This window comes from Bos mutus, chromosome 14 (genome assembly GCF_027580195.1).
Source record: "Bos mutus isolate GX-2022 chromosome 14, NWIPB_WYAK_1.1, whole genome shotgun sequence".
In the NCBI taxonomy this organism is placed as follows: Eukaryota; Metazoa; Chordata; class Mammalia; order Artiodactyla; family Bovidae; genus Bos; species Bos mutus.
The window spans coordinates 12,498,066-12,524,004 of NC_091630.1; the positions used below are offsets into that span (position 1 = coordinate 12,498,066).

The 25,939-nt window shown below is 36.5% G+C and overlaps 1 protein-coding gene across 2 annotated transcripts in view; it reads left to right on the forward strand.

Annotated features, from left to right (window-relative positions):
* DPY19L4 (dpy-19 like 4) overlaps positions 1–23,694 on the forward strand; it is a 63,891-nt gene extending 40,197 nt beyond the window's left edge. For both annotated transcript variants that reach the window (XM_070382987.1, XM_070382988.1), the window contains exons 12-19: positions 3,123–3,281; positions 3,988–4,107; positions 7,176–7,296; positions 9,653–9,709; positions 10,411–10,493; positions 14,041–14,173; positions 19,312–19,470; positions 21,659–23,694. In XM_070382987.1, the coding sequence (XP_070239088.1) occupies positions 3,123–3,281; positions 3,988–4,107; positions 7,176–7,296; positions 9,653–9,709; positions 10,411–10,493; positions 14,041–14,173; positions 19,312–19,470; positions 21,659–21,823 (997 nt within the window). In that variant the 3' untranslated portion in view covers positions 21,824–23,694. The remainder of the gene's footprint in view (positions 1–3,122; positions 3,282–3,987; positions 4,108–7,175; positions 7,297–9,652; positions 9,710–10,410; positions 10,494–14,040; positions 14,174–19,311; positions 19,471–21,658) is intronic.
* The last annotated feature ends 2,245 nt before the right edge of the window (positions 23,695–25,939 follow it).

Below are 25,939 nucleotides of genomic sequence, written 5' to 3' on the forward strand. Positions count from 1 at the left end.
AATAATGCTCAAGATTCTCCAATCCAGGCTTCAGCAATACATGAACCATGAACTTCCTGATGTTCAAGCTGGTTTTAGAAAAGGCAGAGGAACCAGAGATCAAATTGCCAACATCTGCTGGATCATGGAAAAAGCAAGAGAGTTCCAGAAAAACATCTATTTCTGCTTTATTGACTATGCCAAAGCCTTTGACTGTGTGGATCACAATAAACTATGGAAAATTCTGGAAGAGATGGGAATACCAGACCACCTGACCTGCCTGTTGAGAAACCTATATGCAGGTCAGAAAGCAACAGTTAGAACTGGACATGGAACAACAGACTGGTTCCAAATAGGAAAAGGAGTCCGTTAAGGCTGTATATTGTCACCCTGCTTATTTAACTTCTATGCAGAATACATCATGAGAAACACTGGGCTGGAAGAAGCACAAGCTGGAATCAAGATTGCTGGGAGAAATATCAACAATCTCAGATATGCAGATGACACCACCCTTATGGCAGAAAGTGAAGAGGAACTAAAAAGCCTCTTGATGAAAGTGGAGAGTTAAAACGTTGGCTTAAAGCTCAACATTCAGAAAACAAAGATCATGGCATCCGGTCCCATCACTTCATGGGAAATAGATGGGGAAACTTGGAAACAGTGTCAGACTTTATTTTTGGGGGCTCCAAAATCACTGCAGATGGTGACTGCAGCCATGAAATTACAAGACGCTTAGTCCTTGGAAGGAAAGTTATGACCAACCTAGATAGCATATTCAAAAGCAGAGACATTACTTTGCCAACAAAGGTCCGTCTAGTCAAGGCTCTGGTTTTTCCTGTGGTCATGTATGGATGTGAGAGTTGGACTGTGAAGAAGGCTGAGCACTGAAGAATTGATGCTTTTGAACTGTGGTGTTGGAGAAGGCTCTTGAGAGTCCATTGGACTGCAAGGAGGTCCAACCAGTCCATTCTGAAGGAGATCAGCCCTGGGATTTCTTTGGAAGGAATGATGCTAAAGCTGAAACTCCAGTACTTTGGCCACCTCATGCGAAGAGTTGACTTATTGGAAAAGATTCTGATGCTGGGAGGGATTGGGGGCAGGAGGAGAAGGGGACGACAGAGGATGAGATGGCTGGATGGCATCACTGACCCGAGTGGAGTGAGTGGACGTGAGTCTGAGTGAACTCTGGGAGTTGATGATGAACAGGGAGGCCTGGCGTGCTGCGATTCAAGTGGTCACGAAGAGCTGGACACGACTGAGCAACTGAACTGAACTGAACTGTGCTTGATAAAGCTAGGGACCATGTCTTTTTAAGGTATATTTGTAGGCCTGAACTCAGCAGGCAACTAGTAAAAATTGGTTGTAGACATCCGTAATCGACTGGCATTTTCATTGACTTCCTCTGTCACTTGGAAGACAATAGAATGAACCTGGCATTAAGGGCTGCTTTGTTCAGTATTTCTTAGTTGATGTTGTATAGTGCTCCTTTGTTCTGCATGTCAAGTACTAGATTTGCTTCACAAGGTAATGCACTTGGTATTTTAATATTAAAACTTAGTCCTTGTCCTTAAGGATATTGCCAGCTCATTAGGTAGTTTTTATACAATTAATGGCATATAGGTGGTACAAATTGTTAAGTGCCTTATATTCAGATATACCAGTTGGATATCAGGGTTTGTAATGTTGATCAGAATTTCAGGAAGCATTTCTGTTGAGAGAAACTTTTAAGAATCACTAAAGAAGTGTTAATAAATATTTATTTAATGTGCAAGATACTGGGCCAGGTACTCTTTGGGATACAAAAATGTCTACAGTCTGACACATGCGTTCTAAGTTGCTTCAGTTGTGTCTGACTCCTTGTGACCCTATGAACTGTAGCGCTCCAGGCCCCTCTGTCCATGGGATTTCCCAGGCAAGAATACTGGAGTGGGTTGCCATTTTCTTCTCTAGGGGATCTTCCTGACCCAGGGATCGAACAGTGTCTCTTATGTCTCCTGCATTGGCAGGCGGGTTCTTTATCTAGTGCCACCTGGGAAGCCAATCTGACACATAGCAGATTGCATTAAGCACTATAATAAAGCAATAATTAAACTGCCATGGGAATATGGGGAAGGAAAGATTGAGATTAGGATTATGGAAAGAAGATCATTAAATAGGGAATTTGAATTAGATCTTAAAGAATTAGTAGGTTTAATAGGCGTATTTAAAAACAAGATGCATTTGTCCTGGGTACAAAAGATTTCGATGACAGCCTCTTTGATACAGTTTTATTGCTATTTGGCGCATTGAGAAACTTGAATCTTTTAGTTTAAACCCAGTGGTTTGTGAAGCATTCTTGGTCCATCTGTGTGCATTCCTGAACATCACTTTATCACTTACCTCCTTCCCTCGGGCTGGGAATTTAAGGATTAAATGGAAGTTAGAGATGATTTGGGAGTGAGAATGCTGATAAATCTACCTATAACTAGGAGTCTTGGTTATATTTAGTGTGGATTAAAAAAAGCAGTTTATCTGATAGAGCTATCTAATATAAAACAAGAGTGTCCAATAACAATGTAACATTAGTTGCATACATAATTTTCTAGTAGTCACATTAAAAAAAAGTAAAAAGAAACAAGTGAATTTAATTAATGTGTAAACAGTATAAAATTACTGAGATATATTTTGTATTTTTTAAATTCCTTTTTTCAGCTGTTTTTATCTTTGAAGTGCAGTGTATATTTTGTGCCTGAAGAGTATTTTCACTTGCCACGTTGCATGTGCTGATAGCTACATGTAGCTAGTGACTATCATATTGGACTGTGCTGGTTGAGGCTAGACAGCTGAATTTTTTGTTTTCTTCCAGGTAAAAATAGAAAATAAAACTACCTTAAAGCTATATTGAGTCCTATATATATTGGACTGTATATATATATTGTCACATTGCTGTATCATAAAAAAGTAGCAAGTTTAAATTTTTTAGGGCAGTTTGTTGAGGAGGGTTACTACTGCTGTTATTTTCATTTGTAAAGGGGATGACCTTGTTGTAAGTTAGTAGACTAAAGAAATGTGTTTTGTCTTAGTTTTTACTGAGATAAAAAATAACTTTTATATTCAGTATTTTAAAACATCTGTAATTTTAATATGCTTTTTGTTTTCTGTAGGAATTTTACAATGAATTGGCTCCTATGTCAAGAATCCCTTCAGGCACCATCTCAAGATTTTTTTTTGCGATTGACACAGTCTTCTTTACTACCTTTCTATATTTTAGTGTTAATTATTTGTTTTCTTTCTATGATTCAAGTTATTTTTAGGAGAATTAAGTAAGTACCTAAGAAAACCAATCATATTACTAATTAATAAATTATGAAATACATAAAACATTTAATATCTTTCCAATATTTATGTATTTGTTTTATAGCTTCTAATTTAATTCTTTTTGTCACTATGTAAAATATCGTTATAAGTTGACCAGATAAAATTCAGATTTAAGCATATATATCTAAATATGTAATGTCCATTTTTAATGCAGGAATAATATTAAATAATCAGTTAAACTTTTAAAGACTCATTCACTACTCAAGATTTTTAGTTATTGTAAGAATAATCTCTTCTAAATAAATGAAACTAGTAGTAAAAGTGATTTTAAATTATAAAGTTTGACTATTTAAAAGTATTTTTATACTGTTTGAAAGGAGGTTGTATATAGTATCTTAATTTTGAGAACTTACTCTAACTATGATTTAACTATATTGATTTATCAACCACTAGTTCAGTGATAATGGACAAGGAACCTAAGTATCTAAGTCTCTTTTTTATTACAGTCTTGAACTTTCATGTTTCATCTTCATTGAGTCAGTTGTCTTCCAAATTTGAAAAAGCCTCTTTCAAAGACTTGGAGATATATAAGTTAGGTGTTTGACCAGCAGAAAGTACTTTCAAATTTTAAAAACTACCTATGTGTTTTTTATGAGGATACTAAAGATATTTGATTTTTCAAAGTAGTGAAAAACACATTTCTTTCGGTAGTGATAAGTCCCTGAAAGAGACTGTCACGCTTGAAGATGGACGAATTGGAGAAAGGCCAGAAATAATTTATCATGTGATTCACACTATTTTACTGGGTTCTCTTGCAATGATTATAGAAGGGTAAGTGTGTATTTGATCCATTTGTTTTAACAAAGAATTGTCCTTTATAATGGTAGTTAGTGTATACTTTCCAGAATACATTTATAAAACACTACAAAAACTCAAAAAACCTTAATATAACTGGGGTTTAGAGAGCTATTTATAATGAACCAGTATTTACTTATGCATTAATTTGTTCAAAAACTATTGAATGTCTTCAAAGGATCCAGCATTGTGCTCGCTGCTAGGGGTACACTGGTGAACAAAAGTAGACAGCAAAAGTCTCTAACCTTCTGTGATTTATGGCCTAGTAAAGGTCACAGACACTAACCACACAAAAATAAAATCACAACTTTGCTAAGTGAAGGAGAGGTAAATGGTGTTTTGAGAGTGAGGGTTCAATAAATGATACCCTTTTCTTTGAAGTTTGACTTAGGTGAAAAATAAGACATAAGAGTGTAAAAGGGTTCTGAGCACTCGGTTTCAATGTAGGTAGGAGGTTTCTTTATACCAACAGACAATTCTCTGGACACCAGCTGGGTATCCTACAGTTCAGCTCAGTTTTGACACTTCTCTGCCAGGACCATCAGAATCCACAGGTGTAGGGTTCAGTCCTACAAGACTCCCTTGTTACCTCTTCAGACACCAATTAGAAGTCCAGGTTATTACCTGTTTCTGATGAACTGACCAGAGTGTTCCAAACTCTGGCTGGAACACTAGTCACTTCAAGAAGTAGTAGGAGAAAAACTGAAAAGGTGTGTCAGGGCCATATCTTGGCCTTGAAAACCATTTAGATGAGTTTCCATTTACCTCTGTAGGTACTGGGAAACTAAAGATTTTTAAACAGAACATGTCTTCTCATGGTTATGTTTGAAAAGGATTCATCTGGCATCTCTTTGAATTGGAAGAGAATTTAAAGGTTGAAATGTTAATTAGCTGGCTAGGTGAAATAAATGGTAAGGAAGGGTTGGATACTAAGAAATCAGTGGATTGGCATAATGGTACAGTGTCTCCAGTAGAGTTTGTGTTCCAAGGGATGTCATATACATGTTATTCAGCGTGAATCAATGTTTCTTCAAGTTACAAATTAGACTTGAGTGTTGATTCCGGCTGACTGGAACAACTGGTTTGGTATTCTGAAATGGGGTTGTTAGGAGGAAATATTAGTTAACTGGGGAAACTAATACGATTCCTCTGTCCTAACAAAATGTACTCTGTATGCATCTACTACTTCTCTCAGAGCCTGATTCAGTATTCATTTTTTTAAACCTTAAATACAATACAGTCTCAAATCGATCATTTTGCTTTCACATAACCTTGCTGCTGCAAGTCACTTCAGTCGTGTCCGACTCTGTGCGACCCCATAGACGGCAGCCCACCAGGCTCCCCTGTCCCTGGGATTCTTTAGGCAAGAACACTGGAGTGGGTTGCCATTTTCTTCTACAATGCATGAAAGTGAAAAGTGAAAGTGAAGTCGCTCAGGCGTGTCCGACCCTCAGCGACCCCATGGACTGCAGCCCTCCAGGCTCCTCCGTCCATGGGATTTTCCAGGCAAGAGTACTGGAGTGGGATGCCATTGCCTTCTCTGCACATAACCCTAGACCATATAAAAAATTTTTTTAATACTTATTTTCTAATGGTTTCCCATGTGTTCAAGTGCCACATTAGCTGCTTCCCAGGTGGCTCAGTGGTAAAGAACCCACCTGCCAATGCAGGAGATGCAAGAGATGTGGGTTCGATCCCTGGGTCAGGAAGGCCTCCTGGAGTAGGAAATGGCAACCTACTCCAGTATTCTTGCCTGTAAAATTCCATGGACAGAGGAGCCTGGCAGGCTACAATCCATGGGGTAACAGAGTCAGACACAACTGAGCATCCATGCAAGAAATGCATATGTTCAGTTTTATTCCATCTTGATAAAGACTTCCTTGAGAGCTGTAGCCATGTCTTGTCTTTTTCCTCTCTATTACTTTGGTCACCCTGAAGTGCATGATAAATAACTCATCAGATGAATGAATGTTATTTTGTTTTCCCCATTTCATAGCTTTGCTATTTTATAAAACCAAAATAGTTCACATTTATACTCTGGCCTCATATTCTTCTAGTCTCTTTAGAGTTTGTCATCAAAGAATATTGCTTGGAAAGGTATTTTTGATTTCCTAGTATTAACTACAAAAGTTATCCTTTGAGATGTTGTTTTTCTTTGATAATCTGTTTGAAGCAATGATGTCCACAAATTTTTCTCAACTCTTCCTCTTCTGTCTTCAGCTTTTACCATTACCTCTTACAACTACAAGTTACAACTTACAGTAATGTTCTGTCTTTTATTTATGCAAGTTGATTTTTCTGTACACCTGGAATTTTAATACTTTTAAGTTAAAAGCCCCAGGTTTTCAATCCTGTTTTTAAAAAGTTAATCTCAAAAGTAATACACTGCAGACCATGTAACAAACACAAGTATAGAAATGTATAAATTAAAAAATTAAAATCCTTCCATCTCACTCCTCAAAGGCCACAACTGTCAGCAGTATCTTTCCAGATGTTATCTTTTGACTATACTATATATAGGTACATTAGGGGAAAAAAGTCACCAAAAAACTAGGGTAACAGTATACATAAAATTTTGTAGTTCACTTTTTTGTTTTTCATAAAGATTTGTTTAATTAGTACATATTAAAGGATAGTTAGGTTTCTATTATTTTTGTAATTAAAACAACATATTTTTAACATTTATGCTAATATATCTATAAACTAGATTACTAGAAATGGCTTTGTCTTGGGCTATGTAAAATTTTTATAGGTTCTGCCACATTGCCTTCTGAGAAAGTGAAACAGTTTATATTCTCTCCAAGAGTACAGTTTTACTACACCTCATCTATATTAATGTCTAATCTTCATTTTAGTAACCCACATGTCTCTTGATTATTTAAGAAGTAACTATCTGTTGCTGAAAATTAGAGGGTAAGCTTTTTCATTCTGCCTTAACATTGTGATGTTTTCATGAGTGTTAGGAAACAACTCAGAATAGAGAAATCATATAATAATGATGTTCATAGAATAGCTAATGTATGACTCTTTTTTGTCTTTTCCAGCTTGAAATACCTGTGGACTCCTTACGTGTGCATGTTAGCAGCGTTTGGTGTATGTTCTCCTGAACTTTGGATGACACTTTTCAAGTGGCTTCGATTACGAACTGTACACCCAGTATTGTTGGTGAGTCATTGTTTTGTGATAAGTTCTTGTTTCTCTTTCAAGTATATGAATGGTAGTCGTGTTGAATACAATTGAAATAGCGTGAGTAGATCATATTATGTATGATTTATAGGTAGAGAAAAAGATTCTGTGGAAAATTTTTTTTTGTACTTTCTGATTATAAAAACAGTGTGTTTCAATGCAAAATCCTTAAAAAATAGAAGGTAAAAATATTAAGTGAATCAATAATTTGAGAGGCTATCAAAAATTAATTTTTATAACATTTTTCTTGGTTTGACTAGAACTATGGGATGTTTTCAGTGTGAATGGAACATTTACATTGTACCTGCTATGAATAACGTGCTTGAAATAAAAAGATAAATAAAACATGATTCGGGGCCTTCCCTGATGGTTCAGTGGTTAGGACCCCAAGCTTTCACTGCAGGGGGCATGGGTTCGATTGCTGGTTGGGGAACTAAGATTTTGCATATTGTGCAGTATAGTTAAATAAAAAAAAAAAGATTAATTTCCTTAAGTGGATTACCATTTTCTGGTCATAAAAAGAGATAATAAGAAGCATTAATAGGGTACTGCTGGAACAGAGAAGGCCTGCTTTAATTCAGTTTTTTAGGGATTCAAAGAGAACTTCGGTTCTGAGATTTGAAAGATGAGGTATTAGTCAAATAAAGGGTAAAAAAGGGAGAGTAGAGGGAAGAAACACAGGTTGCAAAGCACATGACAGTCAAAGGGAGTAAAATCAGAGGCAAAGAAAAAGCATGAAATATTTAATTTTGTTGGCACATAAAATGTGAGGTAGGGGTGGTTAAGAAATGAGACTGGAGAAATCAAGGAGGGTAAGCTCATTGAGGCCTTTGAGTGTTCTGCTGAACTTGGTGGTATCCCACAGGCAGTCGGAACACATTGACATGTTTGTGCAGAGGTGGGAGAAAGTCAGCCTTAGCTTTTCTCTCAGCCCACCCTTAAAGTTCTATGAAGGATAGGCTTAAGGGTGATAGACTTGAACCAGGAAGGAGGACTGAACCTCCTTGAACCAGGTACAGGCCACGGAGGAGGAAGCGATGAGAGCTTGCTATGTGTCAGGTACTATTTGAAGCACTTCATATGCTATTCAAAGTTTACAAAGACCTTGTTAGCTAAGTTTCATTATCTGTATTTTATAGACAAGGAAACGAAGGCTTAAAAAATGATTGAATAACTTGCCTAATATTGTATAACTTTATAAGTGCAATAAAATCATGATTCACACCCACTTTGGGGTTCTTTTAGCTCCAAAGCCCATTTAATTAATACTGTTCTGTACTGAAGTAAAAAAAATAGAAAATTTGGTGCCTCATAAAGTATGGGTAAATGAAGAATAGGGAGAAATCATAGATGTTTCCTAGGTTTGGAGTTTGCATGACTAGATTGTGGGGTCACCAATCGCCATGGGATGGTACAAAGAACAGGTTTTGGCAGAAAGCTGATAAATTATTATCTCTACTAGTAGTCTTGTATGTTGCCAACCTTTTTCCAGAGGAATTTATATATTCTTAGCATAGTAGTATACTGGTATTAAAGAACCTGCCTGCCAGTGCAGGCTAGAGACACAGAAGATGCAAGTTCAGTCCCTGGGTCAGGAAGATCCCCTGGAGAAGGAAATGGCAACCCACTCCAGTATTCTTGCCTGGAAAATTCCATGGACAGAGGAGCCTGGCGGGCTACAGTCCATGGAGTCGCAAAGAGTTGAACACAACTGAGCACACACACATACTGGTATGTATTGACTATCTTTCCTGTGTTCATTCACTGTCTTTTTGCTGTTGTTAGCTATTCACATAGCTATTTATTTATTTACAGTTCAGTGTTTTTTATAAGCTCTTCCTAAGTTAGGTTCCTGGGGAAATTGTCAGATACTAACTTGCTGTTTGAAATGTGATGAGCATTATGTTCTGCCTTAAATTTGTGTAGTAGATATGTATGTCTCACTTTGCTGCCAGCTTGTTATGTTTTAAATCTGTTGTTTTTCTGGTAGTCCCTCAATTGTGTCTGACTCTTTGCAACCCATGGACTATAGCCCACCAGGCTCCTCTGTCCATGGAACTCTTCAGGCAAGATTGCTGGAGTAGGTTACCATTCCTTTTTCCGGGGGATCTTCCCTACCCAGGGATCAAACCCAGGTCTCCTGCACTGAAGGCAGAGGCTTTACTGTCTATGCCACCATTAGTCATCACCATCTTACTCTGTGAACTAGGTTCCATGCTGACTCCAATTTCTCTGAAATTGTTACAACTGTGAGAATATTTGATTGGTCATTGAGTCATTGTCTAGTATCTCTAAGGTATATTTATCCATAACCCTTTTTGCTTTAACATTTTAGGCTCTTATTTTGAGCATGGCTGTGCCCACTATAATAGGTCTCAGCTTATGGAAAGAGGTAAGAAAGTTAGATTTTTCATAAGGTTAAAATATATGTTGTTTATAAGGTAGTGATAAATTATGTGTGTGTAGGATACTTACATTGGGACAGTATTTTAAGAAAATGTGATATACTAAATAATACTTAATTTTCTTCCAATAGGACCATGATAAAACATTTTTAGAGTGCTATTTTCTATAGTCTAGTGCAATTTTCTATAGTCTAATATTGTTAGACTATTACAATTGACAAAGGAAATAGCTGAATAAATAGTATTTACTAGTAAAGAGTAAAAAGCATTTTGGCAATCCCAAAATTTAAATATTTACAAAGTAATATAAATTCTTTACCTTATCATAATGTAACATGAAATTAATTGCCAGTAAACCTGTGAATTATTTGACTTAACCTGAAATTTGTTTACTTATTTTTTCAGTGTGTATGTGCATGAAAGATACAACTAATGATTAATTGGTGATGCTAAAATTATGTATTGAGTATAGGTAGTAAATTAACCAAACAGTAGTTTATTTGGACTGAGAAGAATGAACAAGAAACTAAAAGAAAGTAAAGTGATCTGTGCCATTTTTTCTGTGAGAACAGTGTTGTAATATTGTTTGTCACAGGTAGGTCTGTTAGTCTTTGGAAATACTTTGAAAGAGCTTTAAACTTTGTAAATACTTACACACAGGTTTCGGGGATTTTGTTTTATATTTTAGTTTTTTCCAAGATTAATGACAGAACTAATGGAACTACAAGAATTTTATGACCCAGATACGGTGGAACTTATGACCTGGATAAAGTAAGAACTGAATTGCCTGAGACTATTGTTAAGCTATTAATTAATCATTGCATGCTATTTAATGGATTCAGGGGGAATAATAAGGTAATCCTTTTCCCATGAAACTCAGGAATTTTACCCTGTATTTTTAGGGACAGTTTTTTAATTAGACATATAATTCTAATTTTCTAATTGAACTCATTTCCATCAAAAGTACAGTATTGATAAGTTGAAATATGAAACTCTAGTTATTAAGCATCTAGAAATGTGGAATAAAAAGGAACCAGTGTCCTTTTATTTAGATTGTCAAGAGATGCCTCTTTTAACCAGAGTTGGAGGTGAATGAACAGTGGGTTTCTAGTATGGATAACCAAGGTTAACATGATTTTTAATTTTGATACTCACACACATTTTAATATGACAGGAGATGTGCTCTTCGACCTATGCAAATGGGGACTTGTAATTGAAACACCCTATTTCCTCCTGTAACATATTAATACATACAGAACTAAGGGACCCTCAAAGGGCCATACTGTCAGTGAAAGGATGAACTCAAAATATCCAGCAAGTGGTAGAAAAAGATGATGAGAAAGCATGTCTTCCTTGGCCTCAGTTCTTGGTCAAAAATAAGGTGTTTCCTCTGAATTTGTAGCAGTCCATCTGAAATCACATGGCTGTAGCTTGAAATTACACTTGTTTAATCCAGGGAATCCTGTATCAAGAAATTAGCATAAAAAGTATTTCTGGGATGGTCTGGAGTGCCTAATATAATCTTCAACCCAGGCTACCCAGGATTTCACAAATAAAGCTTCATGGAGATAAGTTCTAAAGTTACAAAACACATGAAGAAACAGTTTGACACAGCAAGACATATTGCTGTCATTTATGATAAACAATAGAACTAGACCTCTAGCAATTTCTGGTAATAAAATTTGTGTCAGGTTTTGCTGCACAGTGGACTCTCAGAAAACTTAGTGACTTACAAGCAATAAACATTTGTTATTTTGCACCACTTCCATGATCAGCTGAGTGGAAGCAATGGGTAGGATCCTTCTGGTCTGGGCCAGCTCATGTGAAACTGGGTAGTCTGGCCTAGCCTCTCCCACATGTCTGTGGCTGGGTAGTGTCAGCTGAGGGCATGGAATTGACTTAGCCACTTGCTTCTTGTCATCCAGCCCAGGTGAGACTGGGCTCATTCACAAGGTGGTGGTTGTAGAGCTCCCTAGAGCTGCATGAGAGGACAAGTCTCAGTGTAAGCATGTTTTAAGTCTGTTCACGTTGTGTTTGCTAATGTCCTGTTGGCCAAAGCAAGTCACATGATGGGAACTAGAGTTTCCTCCAAGAGAATGACTATGAGAAAAGAATCATTGCAACCATTTTTTTCAGCCAGTCTACCCCATGAATAGAGACTGATAAATAATATGAAAAAATTTAAACACATAGATAAAAACTAATACTTGAAAAGGGAATAAAATACTATCAGAAAAGACCAGGAGAAAAGGGAGAAAAAGATTTAAACTATTTCTAGAAATGAAGAATTAATTTCATAGAATAGGTGAATAGAAGTGAGAATTGTTATTATTGTTCAGCTGCTAAGTCGTGTCCAACTCTTTGCGACCCCATGAACTGCAGCATGCCAGGCTTCTCTGTCCATCACTATCTCCCTGAATTTCCTCAAACTCATGACCATTGAGTCAGTCATGCCATCCAACCATCTCAACCTCTGTCACACTCTTCTCTTGCCCTCAATTTTCCCAGCATCAGGGTCTTTTCAGGCTCTTAGCTTGTGGCCAAAGTGTTGGAGCTTCAGCATCAGTCTTTCTAGTGAATATTCAGGGTTGATTTCCTTTAGGATTAACAGTTTGATCTCCTTGCAGCCCAAGGGACTCTCAAGAGTCTTCTCCAACACCACAATTTGAAAGTGAGAATAGGTCTTATGTAAGGTCGAAGATCATGGCATCCGGTCCCATCACTTCATGGCAAATAGATGGGGAAACAGTGGAAACAGTGTCAGACTTTATTTTTGGGGCCCCAAAATCACTGCAGATGGTGACTGCAGCCATGAAATTAAAAGATGCTTACTCCTTGAAAGGAAAATTATGTCCAACCTAGATAGCATATTAAAAAGCAGAGAGATTACTTTGCCAACAAAGGTCTGTCTAGTCAAGGCTATGGTTTTTCCTGTGGTCATGTATGGATGTGAGAGTTGGACTGTGAAGAAAGCTGAGTGCCAAAGAATTGATGCTTTTGAACTGTGGTGTTGGAGAAGACTCTTGAGAGTCCCTTGGACTGCAAGGAGATCCAACCAGTCCATTCGGAAGGAGATCAGCCCTGGGATTTCTTTGGAAGGAATGATGCTAAAGCTGAAACTCCAGTACTTTGGCCACCTCATGCGAAGAGTTGACTCATTGGAAAAGACTGATGCTGGGAGGGATTGGGAGCGGGAGAAGAAGGGGACAACAGAGGATGAGATGGCTGGATGGCATCACCAACTCGATGGATGTGAGTTTTGAGTGAACTCCGGGAGTTGGTGTTGGACAGGGAGGCCTGGCGTGCTGCGATTCATGGGGTTGCAAAGAGTCGGACACAACTGAGCGACTTAACTGAACTGAACTGAAGGTCTCATTATTATGATGACACCTCTTGTATGTATAAAGATTTTTATTTTAGATCATCCTTAACTACTGCCTATTAATATTTTTTTGTGAATTATATTTACCTTTGTGGAACACTGACCAGTATAGCCTTCTGTTGTTAATAAAAGAGGAAGTCACGTTTACATGTATGATTTACCACAATATTTTCAAAAACAGCAAAGGCCTAACCATTGGACCTTTTACATCAAATGATTGGGCATTTATATTACTGTGATGTGATTTTTCTGTTTCATTTTTGTTTCCCCATTACTGGGTGCTCCTTGAGGACAGTGGCTGTGTCCTCTTTACTTTCAGAGTTTGACACAGTAGGTGGATGCTGAATATTGAATACAGGGAGGGAATAAATAAGTCAGGACATTAGAGCAGCCCTTTGGGATCTGTCTTGTGAGGGGAATCTATCTGGGACTTTGGAATTATGATTTAGAGAAGAGAAGTCCTTCATGTGTTAACTGGAGACAGACACACGGGTAAAGGCAGGGAAGGAGCAGGAGGATAGGTGGATCTGGGAGGAGCTGGGTTATGGTGGTTAGTATTTGCCAAAGATGAATTTGAGAATTCACAGCATCACCATTGAACTGTCACTGTCCCATTACCCTGCATTATCGCCACCTGACCTAGATGGCAATAGGAGATGTGTTTATCCTCTCCCCTTCTCTGTCTTGAAAGCAGTGACCTTCTCCTCCCACCTCTCTTTTTAAAATATTTATCTTTAGCACTCTAAACAATTTCTGGCACATAGTAATTGCTCATTTTTTTTAATGGATCCAAAAATGAAATGAAATTAGAACTGACATTAAAACTTAAGTGTACAACCCATTTTAAGTTCCTTGGTATTTCAGAATTGATATAAATCGGTGAACTAAATAGTATACTTACCTTTTCAGTGTGTGAATCTTTGTGGTTCTTTGCAGAAGGCAAGCTCCAGTTGCAGCTGTGTTTGCAGGAAGTCCACAATTAATGGGTGTGATTAAATTATGCACCGGATGGATGGTGACAAGCTTGCCTCTTTACAATGATGATGATCTTCTCAAGAGAAATGAAAACGTAAGGCATTTTATGTTCTACATTAGGATCTTTTTTATGACTTTTTAGTATAGTATTATAATGATGTATATGTTCCTTGGGTTAGCTAGGAAAATCCAGACAATTTTAGAAGAGTCAATTAGTTTTAAGTTTTTAAAAAGCTGTATAGTACATTTAACCACAAGGGACCAACATTAGAATATGAAATTCTTTATGAAAAGTATTGATATATTTCTAGGAGAAACATTTTATTTCCCACAAGGCTCCAAGGGACTAATATGTAATCATTTACAAAGGGAAACATTCTCTTTTAGAATATCATTATTCTCAATCAAATTATTGAAGGAAGGCTTTCAGTTACTATCTTTATACACTTTGTATTTCTAAACCAAAATTCTGTTATTGCTTATAAAGCACTGATTTAGTTTTCAGTATGGGCTGTTGTTAATAACTTAGAATATATAACATTTGTATGGTATCTAATTGCTTCTCTTTCAGAGAATTTATAATTTTGAATGTTTTGTTTGGATGTAAATGTAACTTCATATCTGAAGGTAATAACCAATTGAACCTGAATTGTAAATATTCTGTTTTTCAATTGGAGAGAATTTCACATAGTTTTTAAGTATACTCTATGCTAAGTGGGAAGTATAGCAGTATAGAAGTTAGACTTCAATACAGAGGTTAGACTAAGAATCCAGTCTCTAGAATTAGAGTATCTGGACTCAAATGATACCTCTGCCATGTACTAGCTTTGTGACCTTGAACAAGTTTTTGAATCTGGAAATAATAGTTCTGACCCTCTACTTAGGAGAATTAAATAAGATAATACACTCTGTCTGAAACAGTAAAATTTAAATGTTAGCTATTATTATAATTATGTACTATTACTATTATAATTCTTTGTGTACACACACATTCACATATAATCACAGAAAGTACAGAGAGGAGTTCAAAAGCAGAAACAAGTCAGTTCTGCCTACAAAAATCCAAGTCTTCATAAAGGGCATTCCTTTGATCACAGATTTGAAGGATGACTTAGAAACTTGTTTGGAAAAAGAATACAATTACAGATTGAAAAAGTCACAGAAGCCATGAAATTTGTTTGGCCATGAAACTAGAAAATAAGAGGCCAAATTCTGAGGGACCTGGAAGGTCATACTTAAAATTTAGACTTACCCTCAAGGCATTTGGGAGTTATCAAAGACCTTTTATAAACCTAGGAATGGAACACTTAGGAGTTATTAAGGTCATAGAACAGTTGAAGCAAGGGAGAGGTCAGAGATGGGGAGGTCTACCTGGGAGTGATTTATCTAAGGGACAACAGCCACCTCTGATTAATATTTGTTGCACTTGAAAAGGTAGTGCTGCTTAGAAGATGTATCACAGCATATTCCTAAATTTAGTGTATGTTCAGTTGCTCAGTCGTGTCTGACTCTGCAGCCCCATGGACTGGGGCCTGCCAGGCTCCTCTGTCCATGGAATTTTTCCAGGCAAGAATACTGGAGTGGATTGCCATTTCGTACTCCAGGGATCAAACCTGTGTCTCTTAGGTCTCCTGTATTGGCAGGCAGATTCTTTACCACTAGTGCCACCTGGGAAGCTCCTTCCTAAACTTTATTTTTTGTGGATGTAAACCAACAGACTCTAACATGTCTTTGTTTTCTTTGTTGTTTTTTTATTGTTTTTTAACAATTTTGATTATTTTTTGAATTCTAATATAGAATTTCAGAATCACATGTAATTAGGTCAGAGTTCGAATTACATTCTAGTTCGAATTAAATTTAAACATTTTAGAGTTTTCATTTTTATATGAGTAGGAACCAGTTTTTTCCCAAAACTTCATCTTTCTCTGTGGTGTCTGCTGCTGCTGTGTCACTTGAGTCGTGTCCGACTCTGTGCGACCCCATAGACGGCAGCCCACCCCTGGGATTCTCCAGGCAAGAACATTGGAATGGGTTGCCATTTCCTTCTCCAATGCATGAAAGTGAAAAGTGAAAGTGAAGTCACTCAGTCGTGTCCGACTCTAGCAACCCCATGGACTGTAGCCTACCAGGCTCCTCTGTCCATGGGATTTTCTAGGCAGAAGTACTGGAGTGGGGTGCCATTGCCTTCTCCTCTGTGGTGTCTAGTACAGAACAAAGTACTGAATAAATTTGTTTTTAAATTAAAATTCAAATTGAAGTCCATAAATGAGATCATATCATTTGAATTAGACACCACAATCTATAATTCATAACATGTGACTAATCTTTGTATAATCTCCTAGACCACTGATTCTCAAACCTGGAATGACGGTGCCCCCAGAGGACATTTGGCAGTGTCTGGAGACATTTTCTGTTGTTACAGCTGGAGGAGGGGTTCTACAGGCACCTTGAGGGTAGAGACCAGGGAATGCCTAAACATCCTTCAGTGTGCAGAATGGCCTCCGTTTGGTCCCAACAAAGAATTATGTGGCCCAAAATGTTAATAGCGCCAAGGTTGAGAAATCGCACCCTAGTCTAACAGTAATGTTATTGCCATTGCATCAAAGTCATTTTTTTTTATATGACCCAGTAGTATATTACAGTTTACCCAGACTTGAAAATAAATAAAAATTATATAAAATACACAAGTAAGTATTAAACTGAATAGGATAGAACCATTCACATGAACTTACTTAGCAGGTGAAGTGAGTGAGAAACTTCTTGTTGTAGTCACATTCTGTATCCCACAGAATGAGTATCTAGCATGTCAGTGGACATTGGACCTGAAATTGCTGGATAGACAACAACCAAAACATGTCGTCAGCAGCTGCAGTCAGACTGGAATCTTGTCCAGTCTAGATTACAAGCCTCAGGATTTTCAGGACAGTCCGTGATACTTTTGGCTGAACTTTTATGGCTTTTCCAAGTTTCGCATTTCAGAAAAACTGAAAAAAATGTAATATCTATTGTAATAAGATCCAGAGCTTATTATCTAATAAGGTCAGCAAAATTATAATGAAAAACACCATGTGATCAAGGCATGGGTTTTAAGCATGCCTATTCTTTCAGTCATCTCACACGCTAGTAAAGTAATGCTCAAAATTCTCCAAGCCAGGCTTCAGCAATACGTGAACCATGAACTTCCAGATGTTCAAGCTGGTTTTAGAAAAGGCAGAGGAACCAGAGATCAAATTGCCAACATCTGCTGGATCATCGAAAAAGCAACAGAGTTCCAGAAAAACATCTATTTTTGCTTTGTTGACTATGCCAAAGCCTTTGACTCTGTGGATCACGATAAACTGTGGAAAATTCTTCAAGAGATGGGAATACCAGACCACCTGACCTGCCTGTTGAGAAACCTATATGCAGGTCAGGAAGCAACAGTTAGAACTGGACATGGAACAACAGACTGGTTCCAAATAGGAAAAGGAGTACGTCAAGGCTGTATACTGTCACCCTGCTTATTTAACTTCTATGCAGAGTACATCATGAGAAACGCTGGGCTGGAGGAAGCACAAGCTGGAATCAAGATTGCCGGGAGAATTATCAATAACCTCAGATATGCAGATGATACCACCCTTATGGCAGAAAGTGAAGAGGAACTAAAAAGCCTCTTGATGAAAGTAAAAGAGGAGAGTGAAAAAGTTGGCTTAAAGCTCAACATTCAGAAAACTAAGATCATGGCATTTGGTCCCATCACTTCATGGGAAATAGATGGAAAAACAATGGAAACAGTGGCTGACTTTATTTTTTTGGTTTCCAAAATCACTGCAGATGGTGACTGCAGCCATGAAATTACAAGACGCTTACTCCTTGGAAGGAAAGTTATGACCAACCTAGATAGCATATTAAAAAGCAGAGACATTACTTTGTCAACAAAGGTCCATCTAGTCAAGGCTATGGTTTTTCCTGTGGTCATGTATGGATGTGAGAGTTGAACTGTGAAGAAAGCTGAGCACCGAAGAATTGATGCTTTTGAACTGTGGTGTTGGAGAAGACTCTTGAGAGTCCCTTGGACTGCAAGGAGATCCAAACAGTCCATCCTAAAGGAGATCAGTCCTGGGTGTTCATTGGAAGGACTGATGCTGAAGCTGAAACTCCAATACTTTGGCACCTCATGCGAAGAGTTGACTCATTGGAATAGACCCTGATGCTGGGAGGGATTGGGGGCCGGAGGAGAAGGGGATAACAGAGGATGAGATGGCTGGGTGGCATCACCAACTCGATGGACATGAGTTTGGGTAAACTCCAGGAGTTGTTGATGGACAGGGAGGCCTGGCGTGCTGCCATTCATGGGGTCGCAAAGAGTCAGACATGACTGAGTGACTGAACTGAACTGATTGTTTCAGTATTGTGACAAGGGTCAAATTATTTTTAACCTCACTGACTTTATCTCATGTATAAAATGAGTATTAAATACTTTGATACATGGTAATAAAAATATTAAAGGAAGTATTACAACTCACTAATAAAAAGACCACCCAATTAAAAAGTGGACAAAGGCCATTTGCAACAACATGGATAAACATTGAGGGCATTATGCTAAGTGAAGTAAGTCAGATAGAAAAAGGTAAATACAGTATGATATCACTTATTTATGGAATCTAAAAATGCTGACCTCATAGAAATAGAGGAGAGTTGTGGTTGCCAGGGGTTGAGAGACCTCAAGAAATGAGGAGATACTGGTCAAAGAGTACAAACTTCTAGTTGAAATATGAATAAATTTTAGGGATCTAATGTACAGCATGGTGAATGGAGTTAATAATACTGTATTGTAGATTTGAAAGTTGTTGGGAATAGATCTTAGATGTTTTCCCCCCACACACACAAAAAATGGTGATTATGTAACATACAAATATTAGCTAAAGCTATGGTGCTAAATTATTTTGCAGCATATGAGCTTATCAAATAAACATGTTGTATACCTTAAACTCATACACAATACTATATGTCAATTATATCTCAGTAGCATTGGAGGAAAATGGACAAAGGACTTGAATGTATATTTCTGTAAAGAAGATACGCAAGTAGCCAAGAGCAGATGAACATAAGCTTGCTGAGGACAGGAATCAAGCCTTAGTGAATAGCTTTATTTTGCACAGATAGTACTAAGAACATAGTAGATGCTCAGTGTTTGATAAATAGAAGTTTTAAATGTCTTTTAAAGTTGTTGTTTTAATTATTTTCTTTCAGATCTATCAAATCTATTCAAAGCGATCTGCTGAGGATATTTATAAAATACTGACATCATACAAGGCTAGTTACCTAATAGTAGAAGATGCTATCTGCAATGAAGTGGGAACCATGAGAGGCTGTCGGGTTAAAGATTTATTAGACATTGCGAATGGCCATGTAAGTAACCATTTGTAAAGTTTTAATTATTGTTTTGAGAAAAATGACTTTATTTAAACTTGTAATAGTAACAGTGTGTGAGTGTGCTCAGTCATGCCCGACTTTGCAACCCTGTGGACTGTAGCCCACCAGGCTCCTCTGTCCATGGGATTTCCAGGCAAGAATACTGCCATTTCCTTCTCTAGAGATGTAACAGTGGGGGAACTTATTAAAAGTAGTTTGAAGTGTTTTTGCAATGTACAAAAGAAAAGTTGGACAATTTTACAAAAAAAAAACAACCAATTTTATCAATACCTGGACCATTAGTTGCCTATGCTTGTACATGTTCTACATTCATGAACAAAAGATAATTTGTTTTGAATTATGATTTTAACAATGTAATATAAAGAGCAGCTGATTGTTATATTCTTATGTTGAGAAATTTCTTATAATTTGATTCATATCTAGAAAAATTGTTTATTGAATTAACATAGTCTTGTACATTGAGCCTCTGTTATCCACAAAATTAGTGTATTCAGAACTACTTTAGTTGTTAGGATTTAACTGTATTTTCAGTTTTCTTTGATTTTCTATTTTACCAAGCTGTGTTAATTCTCAGCCTGCAGTGTATATACTATATACGTGGCAACTAAGACTGACAGGGGAATTTGTTAATATTTAGTAATTAGTGTTTGTATATCTGGTAATGAGGCACTAGAAAGGGTACCTGTACTCCTGGGAAGGTTGGGGGTGGAGGATCTTAAAGTTTAGTAGGTCATTCTTATTTAGATTGCATATTCTATTCAGACTGCAGCCAAGACTTCTTTGTCTCTTCCTAATTAAATAGCTTTGTCATAATCATCCCAGACCAATTTGGAGGTGAGAAAGTAGTTTGTTGCTCTGGGGGTTTTTTGGCCATGCTGCGAGGCATGTGGGATCTTAGTTCCCCACATACCAAACCTGCGCCCTTGCCAGGAGAGTCTAGAGAAATGACCTCTTAATCTTATAAACTTATTCTGTTTTCTGCTACATGTATTTTGAATTTTCTCTCTTGGTACTTGACATCTGTGATCTTTGGCTTAATTGGTGACAAAATGGAATTTTATTAAACATCAGATATTTGGTAATAAGAGTAGGAGATGGCAACCCACTCCAGTATCCTTGCCTGAAAAATCCCATGGACAGAGGAGCCTGGCAGGCAACAGTCCGTGGGGTTGCAAAGAGTCAGACATGACTGAGCACGCACGCATTTAGTAATTAAATGACACCCCACTCCAGTACTCTTGCCTGGAAAATCCCATGGGTGGAGGAGCCTGGTGGGCTACAGTCCATGGGGTCGCACAGAGTCGGACATGACTGAGCAACTTCACTTTCACTTTTCACTTTCATGCATTGTAGAAGGAAATGGCAACCCACTCCAGTGTTCTTGCCTGGAGAATCCCAGGGACGGGGGAGCCTGGTGGGCTGCCGTCTATGGGGTCGCACAGAGTCGGACACGACTGGAGCGACTTAGCAGCAGCAGCAGCAGCTGTATTGCTGTCTGCTGTCTACTGTCTAGAGTTTTATTCTGCTCTTGGACACCCTCTTGGTCCATTTTGAAGGTCAGGTTACTACTTTCATGTAATTCCAGGCACAGGCTTAAAGCTAATCTCTTCTTTGATTCTTAAAGTTGATTCTCTGACATCTCTCCAAAGCATTAGCATAATATTTAGTGTTTTTATTGTAGAAAACTCTTTGAGCTAGCTAAGCTATCTTAGTGAACCTCGTTAAAGTGAAAATGTAAAGGATTTACTGATTAGTCACAGAAACTTACTGTTGTGAGTCAGTCCTGCACAAGGAAAAGAATATGAACATACATTAAGAATATATGTCCATTTCTTAGCTTCAGTAGGCTCCATAAGATTCTTCAGATGAATGATAATAGACTATGGAGACATAGCCTTCTAAATTTTAGGATTAAATCTTTAAAAAATTGGAAAATGCTTTATGCTGGTTTTTCAATCTCAGTGGGAAGCTCAAGAATTTAGTGAACATGGTAACTCTTATGAAGAGGCTTTTATTTGCTGAACAATATGAGATGTTTGCTAACCAATGTGAAATACTCCATATTTAACAAAAATATATATATTTTATATAAATATAGTCACTTGTACCTTGATTGCATTTCTCTTAAAACTTTTTTAACATTATGTTTCATATCATTTGCTAGGTGGTTTGTGAAGAAGGTGACAAGTTAACCTACTCAAAACATGGACGATTTTGTCATGAGGTCAAAATTAACTATTCTCCCTATGTGAATTATTTCACCAGAGTATACTGGAACAGATCCTACTTTGTATATAAAATCAACACTGTGATATCCTTTCAGTCTTGAAAAATAGCAGAGCCTTCATGTCAAAGACATATACCACCTGAAGTAAAATACAATTTGCTCCTACCTACGTGGTATCTTTTGGAAATCAGAGTGTGGACATTGAAATGTTGCTGCTGATTTTCCCTCCTGCTGTTAACTGGATCTAGAGTTCTGTGGAGGAAAGAAGATCAAACATTACTGTCCTTTGGTAAAATGTCAAATCTGCCACTCTGCAGTATTCCAGCCAGGTGTCTTCCTTATTGCTATAATTTTACCTTCCAAACTGTTGTAAAATTTTCCTCATAAATCTTTCCATCATAACATTAGTCTTGAATTTGAATATGTTCAGGGTCAGAGTATGTCTCAAACATAACATTTAACAAATACTTAATGTGATATAATTACAAAATAGAAGGAAAGAATTACCTCCTCAAGGCAGTTTCTGAAGGTATTTCATGATGTATAATAGAGCTGAAGTAAAAAACTAATTTAAATGTTCACTGAGAATTTGTGGCATTTAAATTAAAATGGAAATTATATAAAGGAAAGTGATTTTTAAGGATATACATTAAGATATATCCAGAGTTTCCATGGTATAGCTCTCATCATCTGCTGCTTATATATGAGCACTTTCTTAATAATATATAGTGCTTGATATTGCATTTCACTACATTATGACTATTAAGTGGTTAGTTTTTTCACTTATGCCCATAAATTTGATACCAACTTAATCATGATAAAACAGTTAACTCTTGTTACCTATGTATTTTTTTAAAACAGACATTTAAAAGAATGTTGCTTTAAGTTAAAAAATAAGGAAAAAAACAAAAGAAGGTTCAAGGTTTTTAAAAATATGGATATGGAGTATATAATCTACTCATGTGTTTTCTATTGAAGTATGAAGTAAAAACTTAAATCTTTATCGGAATGAGAGTATGTCCACTAAAGTGAGCAGCAGTTTCTGGAGATGTGTGTAGATGCTGTTCAGCATATGCCTCTGCATAGAAGCGTTTGTGGTAAAACACAGGTGCTGTTCCTTGTGAAGTGCTGACACGGTTTTCAGCGTTACGAACAAAATGACGATTATCATAAAATGCACAGTACAGTTCCACAGTCTGTGTTCCTTTTCGTATTTTTAATTATATTTAAAAGAAGTTCTAAAATGATTCATTTGGCTTTATAAAGAGTTTCAGGATGGGTGTATCACTTTAATAAGATAGGATGCAGGTTTAGTTTTACCTTATACACCTGTTAAGTGAACAAATTTAAAATATTTTCACTGGTTAGAGTGCTGCAAAAATTGCGGTTTCATCACTCTAAATTACTATATTAGAAAGGAACATCTTTCCATTATCTTTATGTTCTGTAATATGTCTTTTAAAACCACAAGAGCTCATGCATTCTTAGACTAACTCAGATGTTTTGTTCTTTTGGACCTTAAGAATTGTTTGATGGCAGTATCATATGTCTGGTGCATTAGTTTTATTGGTTCTCATGTCATGCTTTTATGTAATGTTTAGCAACTATATTAAGATAGCTACAGGCAGGCTATTTCAGCTTCTCTGAACATCTTAATAGTCACTAGTATTTAGCTTCAAGCCTTATAAAAATATTACCATAGTTACCTAAGTACACAGTGTACAAAAGTACATGGTAGTACTTATGATTAGATGCAGCATGTAAAACAATGCAATTGAAAAGATGGCTTGCATATTTTGAAAGGGAAATAGAACAACCTACTTTCTATGTAGCATGAAATACTTAATTTAATTTTTACTGATTTATGATCAAATATGCTGAATTTTGATTGTTGTGTGTTTTTTATTTTTGACATTAGTAAGTTGCTTTTGCTTCTATCAACTTATTCTTAAATAAAATAGGTTTGGAGCAGCTTTTAATTGAATTTTTTAAATAATGAATTTTTCATTTAGCATCAGTTGAAAAGAAAAATGTGAGCTTTATTATAGAAATAATAATACTGGGTATGGAAGATAAGCTTATTTGCTTCTATTTTAGCTCTACTTAGAACAGTAGTGCTAGAAAACTTGAGCATTTAACTAATTTCCTTACTTATTTGTAGAGTAACAAATGATTAGAATTCTGCAAGTAATTCTATTTGGTTTGACAGTAGAGATCTACTGTGAAAGGGGCAAAGTTTATGGGCTTGGGGTCGAAAGAATTTCTCAAAGAAATACAAAACATACTTTGCCCTTGATGTTGCAACACCATGGAAATAAGTGCCTGAACCTTATTTCAAAGTTTACTTTTTACTATTAAAAAATTACCCATTTCTTTCATTTTCATAAAAAAATTTTGGTACCTTTTCCCTCATCATTAAGCACAGAGAAAGAATCCTCAGTATGCTATTTTCACTGTTAACTTTAATTCATTAGTAACCAAATCTTTGTTAAAGGTAGTGATGGGATTTCTAGCCTACTAAATTAATTAAATAAATTAAGCTAAATAAGCTTCCCAAATGCCAAACAATCCAACAGATAAAACTTACTTGATAAGATGTATGACATTGACTGTGCTGGTTTATATGTTTTCCGACTTTGGCAACTGTGTTAGACTGGTAGAGTTTTACAACCTAGGGAGTATGCATTGCACTTATAAATTTTTTTCTTCATTACTTTCTGAGGATATAAACAGCATGTTTTTGGGGACATTAACTCAAATTGCTAAAAAGCCTAATATGACACTCTTCCATACAGTCTAGATTGACTAAAGGAAAAGTAGAAATGGAGGTCAAAGTCTGTTACAAGTTGGGGCTGAAAAATATGCTTTAAAAGATAGGCTATTAATTTATTGAACAGCAAATAGCCATCTTATTAAACTTTGTCATTTTGGGGAAATCAATTGCTTTTTGCCTTTTTCTATTTTTGAGCTGTTAAAACATTTTGATGCCTTTTGGGGGTAAAAGTAGTGTCTCTGTAAAATTACTGGGTTTTTAAAAGTTGTAGGTTAATCAGTTTTATTTGTAAATTTACTTAAGTGTATGAATGTTTAAAGGGCATTTAAATGAACTGTTCTGTGCATTTAAGAACCTATTGTAAAGCAAAATGACTACTGCATCTCAATCTATTTTCTCATTTGTCCCAGTTTTTAAAATATACTTTCTCGATTATTACTGTTTGCTGATAGTTTTAGATCCCAATATATATTAAAATTAGAGCCCTGAAAAGTTGCAATTAAAATTGAACAATTTCTTATTGAAATAATAGCTCATTATTTAGTTTTTTGAATGTATAAAATTAATAATTTAAATAAAATTAAATGTGAAAATTGCAAAGAAATATATTTGATTCAACTATTTTCCATCCGTTAAGATTTCTAAACAATATATTTGTTTACCATAATTTTAAAAAAGGACACTTTAGAACCAGATTTGCTGAATTTAGCATAAAGGACTTTCTGAGTAATTTCTGTTTTGTAAGTCTCTTAGAATTTGCACATTCTAATTTTGGCAAATATAATCTTATGTGCAGTTTTATAAGAGATACATTGAACATCTGACCACTATATTTAGTGGAATAATAGTATCAAAAAGAAACATGCATTCCATACTTCTAATGTACGATATCTCATAAATAACCCTTTCGTATTTTAAATTAATAGCTTTGTACAGCTATTTAACAAAGATGAATACAACTGAATTTTTTTTTTTCTTTTTTTTAAATTTACTTTTAATTGGAGGATAATTGCTTTAGAATGCTGTGTTGGTTTCTGCTGTACAGCATCATGAATCAATCATAGGTACACATATATCCCTCCTTCTTAAACTGCCCTCCCACCTTCCACCCCATCCCACCCCTCTAGGTTGTCACAGAGCATTGGGTTGAGTTCCCTGCATCATACAGCAAATTCCCACTGGCTGTCTGTTTTGGTGGCTCAGATGGTAAAGAATCTACTTGCAATGCGGGAGACCTGGGCTGGGTAAATCCCCTGGAGAAGGGAACGGCTACCCACTCCAGTATTCTGGCCTGGAGAATTCCACGGACTGTATAGTCCGTGGTGTGGCCAAAAGTCAGACATTACTGAGCAACTTTCACTTTTCATCTGTTTTACATGTGGTAATGGGTATGTTTCAATGCTTCTCTTAATTTTCCACCCTCTCCTTCCCCTGCTGTGTGCATA